Raw genomic sequence first — 18,142 nt, forward strand, 5'->3', positions numbered from 1 at the left:
TGAATATTCTTATTTCATCTTAAAACAGACATTGTGTTTTAGCTTAAATTAATTTAGGAATCAGTCTAAACTAAACTGCAGTAAGCTTATTCAACCAAAATTAAGAGCATTCACCCAGGGGTTTGCACCAGTCACCTAAACTCCTTTAAAACCTGACTTAAATTAACCTGCTGCAGCTTTCTCGTGGAGCTTTGTCTGTCTCTCCATGATGTTTCATATTCTTTTCATTTCCCCATAGTCCATCAAGCCCCTGACTGAGAAATGTTGCCAAGCCTGGAACAATGCCAGCCTGGAGCAGCTGAGGAGGCTCCTTCAGCAGAGCCCAGAGCAACAGGTAAAGAATCAGCCACTGGGGTTGGGGGATCTGAAAAGTTGTCATGTTCCCACACTCCCTTATAAAACACAATCTTACACTGATGAGAGTTCAGAGGCTCATACAAAGGGCGGGGGGGACTTCAAAACTACCAAGAGCCAGAAGCTTAAAATGTACTTCCTGAAATTCATTCACTGGCTATTACCAGCAGGAGAGTGGGTTTGTGTGTGGGGCGAGGGTGAGAAAACCTGGATTTGTGCTGGAAATGGCCCAACTTGATTATCATACACATTGTAAGGAGAGTGATCACTTTAGATAAGCTATTACCAGCAGGAGAGTGGGGTGGGGGGAGGTATTTTTTCATGCTTTGTGTGTATAAAAAGATCTTCTACACTTTCCACAGTATGCATCCGATGAAGTGAGCTGTAGCTCACGAAAGCTTATGCTCAAATAAATTGGTTAGTCTCTAAGGTGCCACAAGTACTCCTTTTCTTTTTGCAAATACAGACTAACACGGCTATTACTCTGAAACCTGGTTAAAAAATGTAAGTAAAATTCCCTCTCTGGCTCCTTCTTTTCCTACAACATAGCACATTTTTCAAGCTGACCCCAGTTCCTTTTCTCCAGAATGCCAGAGCTCTGTCATGCCTAAAGAAGGCAGAGATCCTGGAGATGACAGTGCAGAAACTAGAGAGGCTCAAGAAACCAGGTAACTCCTTTAATAGGCTCCAGTCCCTCTCACCTCAGTGTGTGTGTGTGGGGGGGGCACGCAGGTGGGGAGAGGAATAGATAAAAGTTTGTGTTCCATAATTGGCCAGGCACACAGGTTGAATCCAGACAAAACTTGATTCCCTACTAGAAACAGACATACACACAAAGGGCCCAACTCCCCACTGTATTCCTCATTTTATGCCAGGAACTGTGCTGAAACAAGTTACTCCAGTGTAAAGCTGGAGAGTGATGCAGCAGGAAGCTGCCGTCCTGTTATTGTCCTTCCCTCCATTCCCTTTCAGGCTGAGGTTTGAATCCTTGACCAGGAGGAAGATATCAAGTTTTGAACAGCTAGATAGAATGGGGGAGGAGGGGGGAGCAATGGAGGCCTAATATTAAGAAGCTTCAAAGCCTGACTCCCTCACTCTCCGCCTTCTCTCCTCAGGCACTGCTGCCTTCTCAGATGGCCAGGAGTTTGCTGCTGGTTACCACCACTGCCCTAATGCTGTCAGTGCCTTCCTGAGCTCAGCTGGTTCTTTGGTGGATCACGACTTGAAGTCCCAGATCCCCCACAGTCTGCAACATACCATTGAGGCCAGGGCCACCACTGCTTTGGAATCCCCTCCCAAAGTCCAGCAGCCCCAAGGGGCTTTCTTGCTCTCCAATAAGCCACTCCCACCCTTCTTTGGGTAGCTCCCCCTTCCTTGCTGCCTCCAGGACCTGCCCTGATCTCACCAGATCTAAATTCCCACACCCTCCCTGGGGGGCACTTGTCTCACCTCCTGCCTCATGGCCACAGCTGCACCTCCCTCCTTCACTCTCCTGGACTCATCCAATGCTGCCAGTTATACCTCAGATGTGGAGACCCTGGTGAGCCCCACCTTAAGGGAACCAGACCCTGGTGCCTATCAGAACCAGATAGTAGACCAGAACAGAATGTGAGACCATGAGTGGCGCTGCCCTATGGAGCAAGGATCCAACAGACGCACAGCTGTAATGTGGGATAGTGTGAACACCCCGCACCTAGTTCTGAGGGGCCTGCTTCTGCACCTTATTTCCAATGCACAGGTGATGCACAGAAAATGAGTCTCTTGCAAACTGCCCATTTCTGCAGCTGTACATGGCACTGAGTTTGCCAAACTGCATCTTACATTGGTTTTACCTGGTTCTGACTGAGACATTTCCACAGCTGATATGTATTGAGAAACTCAGCGTAAAGGGACTCCATGAGCCCGATTAACTGTGGCCTGATCCACTGGCTGCTCCAATTAATAATGTTTGCTGAGTCCCTGCCAGCGCCCAGGGCTGATATTTGTGCAACAAAGAGGTAGGGATTCTTCCTGAACTATTTTTACCAGTAAGATCCTGTTGTAACAAATTTGACGCTAAGTGAAGTATTATTTCTTTGATAGATGTGCCGCCTTGTAATTTCACCTTATCCCCCCATCTTAAGGGCAGGGAGATAAATAGATTAGCAATAGCCTCAAACAGCTTCAGCCTCAGATAGAAAGAGATTAACTGAAAATCTCTGAATTAACTGAAATTAACTGTGCATGGACCCCAAGAGTCTTTTCATGTGAGCACAGAAGACCTGAAAGAGCAACCAGCCAATCTCATTCACTTGTGCGTGTTAAGTGAAATAACAGCATTTAAAACAAATTAGAGGTTTCTTGCTGTTGCTTTTTTACAATTTCCATCTTATAAATCATTGTCTCCCAAGTTAGTAAGAAGGTGGGGGGTGTGTGTGTGAAAAAACATGGTTGTCAGATTGATTCAACAAGGAAGTGAGGGGAAGGACAGGACAGCCACATAAGCGGTGCTAGGTTGAAAGGAAATGTTAGGGCAATAGTTCTGCAGCAGGCAATTCAGCTCCCTTAGAAGAGAGAAGGCAGAAACGACCCAACTCCATTTTCTTTACAGTTCTTGTTCCTTTATTCAGTAAACACCTAGTTACAAGTTTCACAAATCAAATTAAAAAAGGGGAGAGTTGACTGCAAATGGGGTTACATGGGCAGGGAGATACAGGCTGGTTCAGTTGTTGTTCCTCTCCCCCTCCCAAACACACTTCCTTCCATCTCACCATACCAGGAAGCAGGAGAGGAAGTGGGGGCTTTTGACCCAGTGAGGGGGATTAAGAATGGGGCAAGAAATTCTTCAACATGATCATTTCAGAAGGAACCAAATACCACTCCAGAACCAGCCCAACCAGGCGCAGGAAAGCTGGAAGGGACAGGAAGGACATGGTGGATGACCCTTGTGTGCACAAATACTGGCAAAGGGAACTGAGCCAAGGGTGACTGGAAAAAGAGGAAGAAGAGTTGGAGGGCGGGGAGGGGGAGGGAGAATTGAGGCAGGATAATAAATGTGTCCTTCGTACACCCATGAGGTCCCCAAACCACCCTGTAGCCCCCGCACTGGGTGAGAAGGAGAGCAGTGTGGAGGGTTAATCACTTTATTCAATTCTTAGAGGGTGGGGGTTAATATTAAATTTGAGAAGATTCCAAGCAGTGCTTTGTCATCAGAGTTTCACTGTCTGTACCTGAGAGGAGATGGAGAGAGGGAGAAGAGAAAGAGAGAGAATGCAAGTTACAGAGGTATAAATAAAGGGGTGGTACAGAAGGTAAAACCAAGCACTGTAATTTAAAATTCAGCAAGAGAAACTGATCAGATAAATTAATAAATCCTTAGCACTAAATTTTGGATTTACCCCAGTAAACTCAATTCAGAATGCTGGGAGGAAGGAAAAACCCAGCACTTCTCTACTGAATCTAGACTTGAGTTGATCTCATGAGAGTTTGGTTTCACCTGTAAATAGACAGTTCCTGCAGACAGGTTTCAACTTCAATTTAGTGACATTTTTGACCACTATCTCCTTGGCTCCCCAGATGCTGCTTCCCCATTTCCTCGCACATTTAAACCCACATCTGTTTGCCTGATAGTGAGGGAAGACAGCTACTCCCACACAATCCAGGGTGCAAGACGCACAGACTTCCCAAACTGTGTCCACAAGATAGACAGAAAAATGAGGGGAACCATGTTCTGATACTCCCACACTATCAGCCCCAAACCAGTATCTGAAGTGACTCAGGCTGGAGCCACCCACCCTGTTTTGGATGTTGGCAAAGATGAGCTGCCAAAGAGGAAGCTTCCTGCTGGACCCTAGAGCATGTCCCCCTTCTCCAACTGACACCCCCAAGTGGCTCACATGGAGGCCCTGCACCCCATGCTGAGGGTAGTGAAAGTGAGGTTCAAAAGGAGTGAGGCAGCCACACAATGGGGGGAGTGGAGAGGACAATTAGACTTACAAGAGAGAGTAGGTGGATTTGGGGGTGACCATGCTGCACCCCCCCAAAGTCTGCTCCAGATTCACCAGTCGTATCGGCGGGCCTGTCTGGATGGGGAATCCTCAGGGCCCTGGATAGCAAGATGTGTCCCCTCAGACCGGCGGCCACTGCTGCTCTCGTGACGCCGATAACCCAATCCTCGCTGTGGCCGGAACCGGGACGTTTCTCGCCTCCATTCATCATCAAATGCAGCTGCATCACCTACATAAGGAAAGAGAACAGTAGGCTCAATGGGAAGGCAGTCCAGGATTTGGGAGCCCCAGGCAGCAAGGAGCACTCACTCTCATCCAGGTTGATGTACTCCTGCCTCTCCTCCTGGTCACCTGTGCGATGGTTCCGTGAGCGCTGCATGATGTGGGCTCTCTCCCGGATGTGGTGCCCAATTGACATCTGCTCCAGGCCACTGTTTGAGTCCCGCACAGTCCGTCTTGTTTCACGGATCTGGGTGCAGAGTGTAGTGCAGTGTCAGTCCCTCACCTGTCCCCCACAACCCTATTTAGCACCCCTCATTTCCTCCCTGCAATATTGTTCCCCTCCCTAGCCTTCCAACAGAATCACTGTTTTTCTCTTCACTACTTCCAAAGTGAAACATCATCAACAAGGGAAAAACAAATCCTTCATGTAGCCCTGGGCACGACCCCACTAGCCCCTCACTGAGTCACATAATTTCCCCAGATCTTTGATTCACCCCTATGCAAAAATGCATCAAACATAAGCTGCTTGTCTTCAGTTTGAATGCCCTTCACAGTCAATCCCCACAAAACTTCTCTCTCATTCACTACCAAGCTGTCAATGCTCACCTTCAGTGGGCCCATGATGCCAGCCTCCATCACCCACTTGTTAAATTTTCAAACAAGCAACTTTGTGCTTTCTCCTATGCTGCCCTCACACTTGGGAGGTGCTCCCCATAAACATCTGCAAAACTACCTCATTATCCACTTTCAAATTCATCCTCTGCCATGATGCCTACAAAAAACTTGACATCGGTTAAACTGCTGGTGCGTAGAGATCACAGCCTACCATGCTAACCAAATTTGTCTTTGTCTACTTATACCCCTCCCTCATCCAAAATGCATCCATCTCTTGTGTTATACTTAGATTGTATAGATTTTTGGGGCAGGGACTGTCTCTTGTCCTGTGTCTCAACTGCACCTAGCACAATAAGGTCCTGGTCCATGACTAGGTCTCCTAGGTGCTATGGTAACACAAATAATAAAATGCTCTGGGTAGTCAGTGCCATACAACTAAATGTGGCAGATCCCCAGAAAAAGCAGCTGCCTGTGATGTCCTGCCCCTCACTGGGTGCAGGAGCAGCAGCTTCCTTCTCACCCCGCCAGGTGCAGAGCGCGTCTCCGAGGTCTCATGATAGACTTTGGGGCCATCACCCAAGTTGGAATAGGAGATGACAGTTGAAGAAGAAAACGTTTGGCAGTTGGCACCACTTGTCATGTGCTCCTGGTGAGGGAAGGTAAGGAAAAAAAAAAAAAAAGAAAGAAAAAAGTCAGCTGCTCCTATGAGCTCCTCCCCCCACCATTCATCTTGGTTTCTTTTTGATAAAAGGGGGGGGCATCCTCTTCCCTTTCACACCCACCTCTCTCCTTTCCATTACTCCCCACCCCATTCCTTCTGCTCCATAAGTGAGGGGGACAATCCCTGCACACCCTTCCCACTGCCTCATCTTCTCTGCATGATGGGCTGCTCCCTCATGCTCCATGTTGCTCCAAACGTATAGGCAATGCCATCTTTACTGCTCGGGAAGGAACAATGTCATGGGAGCAGCAGTAGCCCTTGTGGAGGAGGTGGAAAACAGGAGGCTCTGGGTGGCAACTGATTACCCAGGATGGCAGCGGTGATATCAGTGCATGCCTGTCAATGCAAACAGTGTTGAGGAAGGTTCTTACCACATTTCCAATCATATCGTTCATCATCCCAAACATGTCCATGAAGCCACCTGCCTGGGAGGAGGGGAGGAACAGAGTCAGGTGGGAAGAGAACAGACGGAGAGGAGACAAGTGAATGCACTCACAAAGACACATGGAAGCTGCTCTAGGAGAATAAATGAGAGTTCCCGACCCCTCACCCTATCAGAAGGCCAGGCTATGGTAATAGAACTGCACAGTGCTCACCCGTAACATCGACCCTTTGTCCCCAAGATCTCATTCTAAGCTCTTCAACTCCCAGAAGCTTGGGATGGGATGGATTATCTCACTCTTGGCCTGAATCCCCCAGCTTTGATTTGGCTCACAGAAAGATAGGGTCACAACACTAGATCAGCCCAGTATCTTGTTTCTGATGTAGTGTCTGGTCCTGGCTACCAACTGAAGGTAAAAGAAACCCCTTAGTGGAAATTGTGAAACAGCCTGTCCCTATGGGAAGCTACTTCCTCATTTATGCCACTCAGTGTGGGACTTCTGTCTTCTATTACTTTTCTTGATCTAACGTAACTATGGATGTTCTCATTTTCTATAAAAATGTCTACTCATTTTTGATATCCTAGGGCAGAGAGTTCCACAAATTAATCATGAAATATACAAAAGAAGTTTGTCTTTTGTCAGTTTCAGATGTGCTGCCTTTTAATGTAATTGAATAGTCTCTCATTCTTGTAGTAGGAGAAAGGTAAATTATGTGCTCTTATTTATCCTCTCTCATCTATTTTTCATCTCTTCTCTAACAGAAACAGTCCCAATCTTTTCAATCTTTCTTCATATGGAAATCTTTAGGTTTCTGATGACTTTTGCCACCCATGACTGAACTCTCTATTTCTGCTATGTCCTTTCAGAGAGAGGGTGACCAGAAGAACACAGTGTTCCAGGTAAGGGCATCCCACTGATTTATGTAATGACATTGGAATAGCTGCAGTATTATTTTCCATCCTATTCCTGGGCATCCTAATGTTTTGTTGGCTTTTTTGACAGCCTCTACCCATTGAGCAGAGGCTTTCATTAAGCCTCCTTAATGGTGCCCAGATCTTCTTCCTGATTTGTTACAGTCCCCGACTCAGATTTATCACCTAGCCTTGGAATCCAAATCTCAGCCCCCTCTCTCTCTCTCTGTGAACTCCATGCAGATTGCTTGTATGTGGGTTTCAGGGTCATACCTGAAAGAGCCACAGTCCTGCCTGCTCTTCCTGGTAATCAACCATCCCATTTCTATTATTTGTTGTATTACAGTAGCACCTTGAGGCCCCAACTGAGCTCAGAGTTCCTCTGTGCAAGACCCTGTGCAACCATTTAATAAGAGACAGACTCTACTCCAAACAGACAAAGTGCTGGAGGGGGACACATAAGCACAGAGAGGTAAAGTGACCTCACTAAAGTCACACTGAGGGTCATTGAAAGCCATGAGTTGAATCCAGGCCTCCTACCCACTGGCCCACACCCTATTAAGGTATTTTCCTATGCGCTGGGGTTTGCCCTGGTGTCCATGTTCCTTCCCCATTCCCTGTACTGTGTTTGTTGACACGCTCACCTAGAGGTGGCTGCATTGTAGCACTGCTGAATATGTGGAGCACATGAAGAACTTGGGGATAAAGTGACCTATTGGGGAGCTGTAAATCTGGATGTTACATTTTGGGGAAGGCCCCAAAGCTGCACAGAGAAACTGAAGCCTTACCATTCCCAACATTCCAAAGGGTGAGATGGCTCCTGCCTGCAGGGGGCAACAGAGAAACACAAAAAAATTAGGAGGGATCCACTCATTGTCCAAACCCAGGACCCTTTCCCTTTCACAAGAAATAGAAGGAAACAAAAGACCCAAGCCTACCAAGTGGCCAAAGGGTTTAACAGACATTGCTCCATAAACTCCTGCATGTCCCCCCACTGCCCACAAGGTGCAGGTGGGGAAAGAAGTGACACTTTCAAACCTATATTAATTTAGGCTCTGCAAAATGACACTTATCTTCCATCACCCCAAGACACTGATGCCCTGGCATAGAGTAGATTGGAGGGAAGCATGTGAAGTAAAAGGATATAACACCCGTGTTCTAGGGAACTAATTTTCCTTCCCCCACTTCCTGCAAAGGAGAGAACTGCCCCATCCTAACCACGTGGGAAGGTGAGGGAAGTCAGAGGGCAAAGAGACTCTACAACTATACTCAGCATCCCCTTTACCTGCATCCTGCGACTGGCCTGACGTGCCCCAGGCATGGTCCCATCAGTTATGCTGAGGAAGGGGCTGTATGCAAAGCCTCCAGAAAGCATGCGGTTCATGTGCTGACGGTGAATAGCAAAAGGGTCCCTGGAGGGGATCAACAGGGAGAGGAGACCTTAGGAGGCAGAGTCCCAGATAACCCACCAGCCCTGACTCCGTCCCCTGATCTAACCCTGACCCAACTTCCCTCTGAGAGTGACAAATACAACCTGTGAGTCCTGTCATATAGTCTTCCCTAATCTATTTGAACCCACTTCCCCCCCCCGATAAATTTGGGGGTCATACGCACATCGTAAACATGGGGTCCTCTGGTTCTCCATCCCTCATGAACCGGAACATACTTCCTTCAGATCCGGGGAGGGCTCTGCAAACAGGGAGCCTGAGTGAACATAAGCAAGCTGGGGCCACAGGGCATGACCCATTCTCTTTTCACACCAATATGTATTCACCAGCTCATGCAACCCTCCCTCTTGCACCAGGTCCTGTGGGTAGCAGAGCAATCTCTACAGATGCCTCTGGCAGGTCAGCTCAACCAATAGGAGCCCTTTCCCAAACTACCCCTCCCCCGACAGGGAATATAACCAAATTGCCGTCTCCACAGCCCCCCGCCAGCCTCCTTATCGCTTACCTGCCCCGCACAGACACCTCACCCCTGGCCCCCAGGGCAGGGACAGGCGCCCCCCGTTCACACGAGGACGCCCAAAGGTGCGGAGGCACCAGGCCGGCCCCGCAGCGTCACTACTTACCCCAGCGCAGATACAAGCGCTCCTCGCCCTGCAGACAGCCCCCACCCCCAAAGGCGAGCACGAGCCGGGCCCCCAGCCTAGGCAGCCTCCTCTCCCACCGCTCCTCCTGTAGACTGCAACCCCCCGGCCCCGCATCCCGCCTGCCACCCGCCCACCTCACGCTCCCCTGCCTGGCGGGGTGTCCGCCGCTCGCTCCCGCAGGCCTTCCTCCGCCACGGGCACCTGGCAGCGCAGCGCCCGCTCAAGCGTCCGCTCCCATCTAGCCCCGGAGCCCGCCTGCTCCCCGCGCGGCCTTCGCGGAGGGTGCGCTGGGGGAAGGGGAGCTGGGAGCGCGCTGCCCTCCGCCGCCGGGCGCTGCCAGCCCGCACCAGGGCCTGGCCAGGAAGTGAGGTCGGCCCGGCGCGCCAGCGCCTCCCCGCGGCCGCAAAGCGCAGCGCAGCCCGGCCGGCGCTGGAAGAGCTCCGCTGGGCCAGAGGGCGGGCGAGGGGCGGCGGGGGTGGGAGCAGAAGCGAGGGGCACAGTGGTGGGGAGGGGATGGTTATAACCATCGCCCTGCACAGCGCCAGGGGGCCCCGGGAACCCGTCCCGGGGGAGGGGGGTATAACAATAGAAGGTCTGAGGCGGGGCGTGATACCCTTAATGGCCCGTGGGCTCCTTTTGTTGTGAGGCTGCTAAGGAAATGGCTGCCAGCAGCCTGGCTTCAGCTCCCGTCACCTGAACGGGGAGGAGCCGCCTGCATTGGGCCGGCCCCGCGCATGGTGCAGTGCACACGGGGCAGCAGCAGGGGTCTCCCTCGCGCCACACATTAAGAGCTGCGCGTTGGGGGCCTGCGGAGGCGAGAGAGTGATTGAAGGCTGCAGCTGCTGCTTTCCGTCTTCTGCGCTCGGCGGGCTCCCCAAGCTGCGGCTGTAGCCTTGCTTGCCAGCCCGGCCCGAACGTACACGGCCTTTCTTGCTCCCGTTGGAGGATGGCTCTTGGGGGCTCCTTTGGGATCCACCCGGTTCTAGTTTTCTAGGCGTGGTGACCATTTTGGCCCATGTCCGCTCCAGCAGAGCAGGCTGAGCTGGGTCCAGCCGGCGCTGCTCTGCAATTCCCGCACCTCTCTGCTCTGCCACCTGTTTACCACCTTTCGAAGACTTTGCTGCCCGGGAACCCAGAGTCTCAAGTACTGACTTTTGCTTCCGCCTCTTACCACTTCCTGCATCTGCTGAAGGAGGGGGATGCACAATCGCGTTAATTTAGCCTGTTCCCCCTCCCAGTGCCTCTCATCCGTGGAGACCTGCAAGCCACATGCCCTGTCTCATCATTGCTGCTGTCTACCTTCCTTGCCACACATCTAGCCTTCTTTTTGAATTGTGAACACCAGAACTGGACACGCTGTTGCAGCAATGGTTGCACCAGTGCCAAATAAATATATTTACCAAATATAGAGGTAAAATAACCTCTTTGCTTCAACCTGAAATTCCCATTTGTGTCATCTGCCCCGCCACTCTGTTCTCCATACCTGGCTGGCATGCACCCTGACTGACACCCAACAATCCTGCCCTCCCTCCCCCCCACTTCTCAGAGCTCTCTCTCTGTACTTTTCTGAATGTGACACACTCATACATGCTACAGATCCCCATACCTTTTCATTTGAAAATCTGGTCACCCTATGTGGCTTTGGGAGGTACAGACAACAAACTCTTTGGCAGCACAATAAAGGAGGGGATGGGGCAGGGGGGTTGAAATGCATCATTTGGCTCAGTGACTTCCCAGTGCCAAACCCAAAGAGACCATTTCCCCATTCAAAACTGCATGCAGTGGTGGGTAGTTTCAACACCTTCTCTTTGTTCATGCTAGCAGAATGCAGCCTCCATGAAAATAGGAACAAGACCAGAAATCTGCCCTGAACTATTATTACAGACAGATAGATGGATGAACAGTGCCTCTCAAATGTTCTTGACCCCATAAGTTCTCTCCCCACATTGTGGGTTTGCTACAATCTCACTTTAAAATGGGATGTCAGCTGCTACCAATGGTTTGTGCCTAGATTTATGCAAATATATGGAAAGTTATGCAAATATTAAACTCTCCTTTTTTGTTGTTCCATGCATAGTATGGAAGTTTTTATTGAGCCATTTTTGAGTTGTTGCTGAGAAAGACGTGTTTTTTTTTTAAAAAAAAAAGTCTTAAACTACTCAACATTGTGTTTTCTTTTCACTCAGAAAAAACCTTGAGTTAGTTCAAAATCTGCAAAACAGCAGTAACAAACACATCAAATCACCTTGGGAGGGAAAGACATCAAGAACAGGAGAGGACTCAAAAGGAAATGTACAAATGTGTGTGTCCCCGACCATACTCATGACACATATGTCTACACATGCACACGTGTTTCATGTATGCACACATGATACAGATGTGTGCATACATGACACACATGCAAATACTTACACCCTGATATACATGCACACACAAAACACATGAAGAGACTGCACACATGCAATACACTTGCCCACCTCCAAGCACACACATATACATGTATACAAACATAAATGAATGCAAATATACCACTCTCCCACACATACCAACAAATAAAACAAATGACATACAATTTAACGTGCACACAAAAATACACACATGCAATATTCACTCAACACATGCTTGACATGCACCCCCCCAAATACTCAAAAAAATCACAAACAAGTGTGCAGCTGAAGAACATGCACACATACACAACATACAGAGAAAATCCACATATACTCTACATGTATGCACACACCCCATATTTTATTCCCAGAGACAGCTAGCTCATATATCCTCAGCTTTGCTTGTGTGCCAAGGACATAAGACCCTAAAAGGGAGAGAAATATTCTGCTGCATTTACAAAGCCAACCTGAAGAAGAGACTGGAGTTCCCATGCAATACAGAGCCTTAAAATCCATGGGAAAGTGAGTGATATCTGTACTCAGCACTGTGGATTTTTCATAGATTCCAAGGTCAGAAGGGACCATTGTGATCATCTGGTCTGACCTCCTGTATTACACAGACCATAGAACTTTCCCAAAGTAATTCCTAGAGCATATCTTTTAGAAAAACATCCAATCTTAATTTTTAAATTGTCAGTGATGGAGAATCCCCCATAACCCTTGGTAAACTGTTCCAATGATTAATTATCTTCACTGTTAAAAATGTATGCTTTATTTTCTGTTTGAATTTGTCTAGCTTTAACTTCCAGTTACTGGATCATGTTATATCTTTCTCTGCTAGACTGAAGAGCCCATCATTAAATATTTATTCCCCATGTAGATACTTATAGGCTTTAATCAAATCACTCCTTAACCTTCTCTTTGTTAAGCTAAATAGATTTAATTCCTTCAGTCTGTCACTAGAAGGCAGGTTTTCTAATCCTTTCATCATTCTCATGGCTCTTCTCTGAACCCTCTCTGATTTATCAACATCCTTTTTGAATCGTGGACAGCAGAAGTGGACACCCTATTGCAGCAGCAGTCGCACCAGTGTCAAATACAGGGGTAAAATAACCTCTCTTTTCCTACTTGACATTCCCATTTATGCATCCAACCATTGCATTAGCCTTTTTGGCCTTAGCCTCACTCTGGAAGCTCATGTTCAGCTTCCAAATCTTGTTCAGAGTCACTGCTTCCCAGGATAGAATCCTGCGTTGTCTAAGTATGGCCTATATTGTTTGTTCCTAAAGGTATACATTTACATTTAGCCATGTTAAAACACACATTGTTTGCTTGCACCCAGTTTACAAAATGATCCAGATCACTGTTTGAGTGATCTGTCCTCTTCATTATTTATCACTTCTCTCAATTTCTGTGTCATTTGCAAACTTTATTAGTGATAATTTTATGTTTGCTTCTAGGTTATTAATAAAAATGTTAAATAGTGGAGAGCCAAGAACTAATCCTTGTGGGACCCCACTAGAAACACACACACTTGATGATGGTTCCCCATTTACAATTACTTTTTGAGACTGATCAGCTAGCCAGTTTTTAATACAGTTAATATCATTCTAATTTTTTAATTAAAATGTCATTCAGTACCAAGTCAAATGCCTTACAGAAGTTTAAGTATATTACATCAACACTGCTCCTTTTATATACCAAACTTGTAATCTCATCAAAAAATATATCAAGTTAGTTTGAGAAGGTCTATTTTCCATAATCCCATATTGATTGGCATTAATTATATAACCCTCTTTTAATTCTTTATTAATTGAGTCCCATATCAGTTGCTCCATTATCTTCTCTGGGATCAATATCAGACTAACATGGTTATAATTAGGGCTCTGTGTCCGTCACGGAGGTCGCGGAAGTCACGGATTCCATGACTTTTCGTGACCCTGCTACAGCGACCCCCGGTCGGCCAGAGCAGTGGTCCCTGGCCAGAGTGGCCCCGGGCAGCAGTCCCTGGCCAGCTGACAGCCCCAGGTGCCTCCCTCCCAGCAGCCTTCCCCTGAGAGGCTCCCCCAGCAGTGTCCCCATCCCTGATTTAATCAGAGGTATTTTTAATATAAATCACGGACAGGTCACTGGCTGTGAATTTTTGTTCATTGCCCGTGACCTGTCCATGACTTTTACTAAAAATACCCATGATTAAATCATAGCCTTAGTTATAATTACCCAGGTCATTCTGTTTACCCTTTTTAAAAATTGGCATATTAGCTTTCTTCCATTCTTCAGTGTTCCAAGACTTATTCAAAATCAATATTAATGGTTCAGTGAGCTCCTCAGCCAGCTCTCTTCAAACACTTGAATGAAAGTTGCTCTGGAACTGCTGATTTTAAAATGCGAAATTTTAGTAGCTGCTCTTTAGATACTAGTGGAATAGAAAGAGTGTTATATCATATGACTACATCATCAGTTTTTTCCCTAAATGCAGAACAGAAATATTTATTGAACACACCGGCCTTTTCCCCATTACATTAGGTGCTGACTCCCTGGGTGCTCCAGGGCTGGAGCACCCACGGAAAAAAATTACTGTGTGCTTAGCATCCATGGGTAGCCAAGCGTCCCTCCCTCCCTGCTCCTGCCCGCCGCGGCATGCAGGAGGCGCTGGGAGGGAGGAGGAGAGGTGATGGGGTGTGCTTGGGGGAGGGGTGGAAAGGGGCAGGGCAGGGGCGGGAAGATGTGGGGCAAGGGTGGAGGCTTGGGGGAAAGGGTGGAGTTGGGGCAGGGCCTCGGGCTGAGCAAGGGTTGAGCACCTCCAAGGAAAATTAGAAGCCGGCACCTGTGTCCATTACTATTGATAATTCTACCATTTCCATCTAGTAATGGACCAGTACCTTTGTTAGGATTCTTCTTGTTCTTAATATACTTAAAACTCTCCGTTTTATTCTGAACTTGCTGGCCATAGAATTCTCCATTTGTCCCTTTGTCAATTTTCTACATTTCCTAGCATCTGATTTATATTCATTACCTTCCCCTTTCTTCCAATTGTTATATATTATTTTTTATAGCTGCATTCACTTCTCTAAACCAGGTGAGTACAATACAGCCTTCTTCCTTGATCATGGGAGTGTGGCTTTTTGGGCATTTAGTAAAATATTCTTCAAGAATTCCCAATTATAATTCACATCTTTTCTGATTAAATACTTTCTCCCAGCTGATCTGGCTCATAATTGTTTTAAACTTTGTGAAATTTACCTTTTTAAAGCACCAAGTATCTATATCACTAGTCTGGACTTCTATCTGTTTGCACATTATCAAGTCATGATAACCCAAGTTACCATTAATTTTTAGTTCTGTGATTAGTTGGTAAGGTCTAATTTAGAATTCCCCCATGTTGGGTGCAACACTTCTTGAGACAGGAAATAAGGCATAATTTTTTAACAGTGAGATTAATCAACCATTTGAACACTTTACTTGGTGTTCTTGGTGGATTCTTCATTATTGACCATTTTAGAATCAAGACTGGATGTTTTTCCAAAAAGATCTGCTCTTGGGATTACTCTGGGGAAACTCTATGGCTAGATGATCAGAGTGGTTTCTTCTGGCCTTGGAATCTATGAATGTGTGTGCATGTGCATGGAATGCACGTTTGTGAGTATACATGAATTTGTATATGTGTGTGTTTGTTGGTATATGCATGTGTTTGGGGTATGTGTGTATATGTTTTTGAGTGTCTGGCAATGTGCATGAGCATTCAGCCAGGGAAAAAAGAGTGCAGTGTTTGTGTTGCTTGATGAGAAGTGCCAAGTGTGGCAAAAGGGATATGTATTTTCATTAGGAACAAGATTCACAAACCTCTCATGCAGGGGCCACAAAACTATCATCTGGAAACAACTTCCACGGAAGAGGGTTAGAACCAGAGCCCTACTAGCGAAAGGTTCTGTATCTTCTAACCTGATCTCTGGAGCCCTGCATGACACAAAATTTGTAACCGCATCCGATCTGCAAACATGGTCCAGAGGTACCTGCAGATTTTCAGGGATCTACTGATCTCCCTGAAACAGGCAGTCTCCTTGCCTGAGATACCAGGGCCCTCAAGGTGAAAGATTCTGTATGTTACTCCCTGATACCACTACCCCTGAGCTGGGACCAGAATAGAACTGACATCCTAGAGGCAAACAGTTCTTGGGAGTCTGGGTTAAAGACAGCCAGCAAGTGTAACACTCTGCGAGACAGCAGGTGTCAATGCTGCACAGGGTATCCAGAGACTCTTGCTGACACGGTATTCTGTTTCATGCCTGCGGTTAGCTTTGAGCTCAAGCTGTTACTTTAATTAGCGGCCCTGCTTCCCCCCTGCAGGTAGGAGAGACCCTAGGAGTGCTGTTCTACAGACCCCCCTGTTGTAGCCCCTTAGCACTCACTCCCCGTCCACAACCAGGGACAGAACCCAGCTACCCAGGGCCCCCCTCCCACCCCAGAGGCAGGAAACCCAAACCCCGCCCTGGTTGTCACAGTAACTGCCCTCCCCGTCCGGACCCGCTGGCCTCTTTCCGTTCTCTTCTGCTTTATGCCTTTTCCCCATTGCATAGAATTGTTTCCAGCAGCCAATGAGAAGCCTGTTACCAAGAGAAGAGCTCATTTGAATTATCCAATCACATGCCCGCCCATTGGTCCCTCCTTATATGGGGTTTTGGAAGCCGCTTCTCCCCTCCCCCAGCTGCCCCACACCCCACCCTCTGAGCGCGGGAAAAACACCCCTCGCCCTGCCTGGTTCCCGCGCAGGAGTGCTGTGTCCCCGGCCCGGCTCCTCCCTGGCGGGACTTGGGCGGCGAAGGGAAGGGGAGGAGCGAGCGGGGAAGGGGTTGGAAAGCCTGGGAACAGTGCCAGGCGGGGGCGGGGCGTGCTGGGAGCGCGGGCTGCTGGAGTGGAAAATTCCAGGCAGGAGGAACCGCGGGCGACGTAAGCGTACCGACGCTTCTGCCCCACACAGCCCTGCCAGGCACGTCGTACCCACCTCCCCCATGCCCAGGCAGCGCCTCCTGCTGGCCCGCTTGGAGCAGCTGGGAACCGCGCCCCCCGCTGCACGCTCTCCAGTGACTCTTGGTGGGACTGGAGGAGCTGTCCCCACAATCAGGGGCCCTGCCCTGTTCCCTACAGCGCCTCCTTTTGGGAATGGGTAGGAGTGGAGGGGCTCCCTCCATAGCCAGGGCTCCAGACCCAAGCCCTACAGGGTAGAGCGCCTTGTATGCGGGGTTATAGGAAGCAATGGGTCGGGGAGGGTTGGTGATTTTGGACATCCATTGATGTGTTTCAGTTCTTTCCTGGACCGCATTGGGCTCCTTTGGTGTATGTCGGGCTGGGGTGAAGAGGGATTTCTGCGCAGGAGCCAGCCCGAAAAGACGCCCGCTGAAGAGGCAGATGTAGAACGAGACAAAAGGAGGGAAACGTTGAACAAGAGGGAGACCAAATTCAGCCTCTTCTTTATATGCCAAGCACCATCTTACTCCCCAGCCGTCCCCGCCAGCCGTCCTCCAGCCCGCAGCTGGGTCAGGTCCAGCTTGAACGCAGCGGGGAGCCTAGACAAGCGGGATCAGTGAGCGACCAATAGCTGAAGCCGCAGCAGCAGCAGCTAGAGTGGTTGGGCCGGACGATAGAACGAAGTGTTCCCATCTGTCCTCCGAAGATGGGGGTGGGGGGAGAGAAAAGGGAAGTGCGGCGAGGCGGTAGGGGCAGGGGCAGGAGCGGCACATTGGACAAGATGGTTGCTAATAGCATTTTTCATGTCTAGGATTTTCAGACGGCGACCTAAGGAAACACCACATCACCAACACACACCCATTATTTTCTCCACCCCCTAGTTCTAGCTGTAGGACACAGTTAGGTCTAATGGGATAGAGTTGGGGGCAGGACTTCTGGACTCCCTTCTAGCTTTGGGAGGATGTGGGTCCAGTGGGTTAGAGAACCGTAGAGACAGGACTTCTGGCTCTACGTGACTTGTGTGACTTTCCCTCTCTCAGCTTCTCCTCTGCACAAGAGGGTGAAGATTAATGTGTAAGGTTTCAGAGTAGCAGCCCTGTTAGTCTGTATTGGCAAAAAGCTCAGTAAGCTTATGCTCAAATAAATGTATTAGTCTCTAAGGTGCTGCAAGTACTCCTTTTATCAATGTGCTAGTTATTATTTGTATTGCAGTGGCACCTAGAGACCCCAAACCAAGATCTGAGCCCCGTTTGCACTAGGTACACTACAAATACACAGTGAGTCAGGGTCCCTGCCCTGAGCTCACAATCTGATAGGGAAGGGGTGGGGAAACCGAGGCAGAGATTTGCCCAAGGTCACACAACAGGTGGGTGCTGGAGCCTGGAACTGAACCCAGAGCTCCTAGCACCCCTTCCGCTTACCATGCTGCTTCCCCTAATTGTTAGTGATCGTTTGGCAAATGTGAGTACACATTGTTCCAGGGTTCTTTCCACCAACCTGGCTTTC

At 48.5% G+C, this 18,142-nt stretch overlaps 1 protein-coding gene across 7 annotated transcripts in view; it reads right to left on the reverse strand.

Moving 5' to 3' along the window:
• MLF2 (myeloid leukemia factor 2) overlaps positions 1 to 9,966 on the reverse strand; it is a 28,255-nt gene extending 18,289 nt beyond the window's left edge. For 2 of the 7 annotated variants that reach the window (XR_012665015.1, XR_007352754.2), the window contains exons 1-8: positions 9,486 to 9,654; positions 8,807 to 8,881; positions 8,478 to 8,604; positions 7,981 to 8,016; positions 6,270 to 6,323; positions 5,698 to 5,823; positions 4,650 to 4,809; positions 4,330 to 4,569 (exon numbers count right to left, since the gene is read on the reverse strand). Coding sequence is in view for 1 of the 7 variants with exons in the window: in XM_048820703.2 (XP_048676660.1) it covers positions 4,391 to 4,569; positions 4,650 to 4,809; positions 5,698 to 5,823; positions 6,270 to 6,323; positions 7,981 to 8,016; positions 8,478 to 8,604; positions 8,807 to 8,856 (732 nt within the window). In the remaining 6 variants the exon portion in view is untranslated. Of the gene's footprint in view, positions 1 to 2,932; positions 4,570 to 4,649; positions 4,810 to 5,697; positions 5,824 to 6,269; positions 6,324 to 7,980; positions 8,017 to 8,477; positions 8,605 to 8,806; positions 8,882 to 9,418; positions 9,655 to 9,897 lie in introns of those variants that run through there. The other 5 variants (XR_007352760.2, XR_007352753.2, XR_007352759.2 and 2 more) reach the window with 5 other exon arrangements.
• Between the last annotated feature and the right edge of the window lie 8,176 nt (positions 9,967 to 18,142).

Source organism: Caretta caretta, chromosome 1 (genome assembly GCF_965140235.1).
Source record: "Caretta caretta isolate rCarCar2 chromosome 1, rCarCar1.hap1, whole genome shotgun sequence".
NCBI classification, from domain to species: domain Eukaryota; kingdom Metazoa; phylum Chordata; order Testudines; family Cheloniidae; genus Caretta; species Caretta caretta.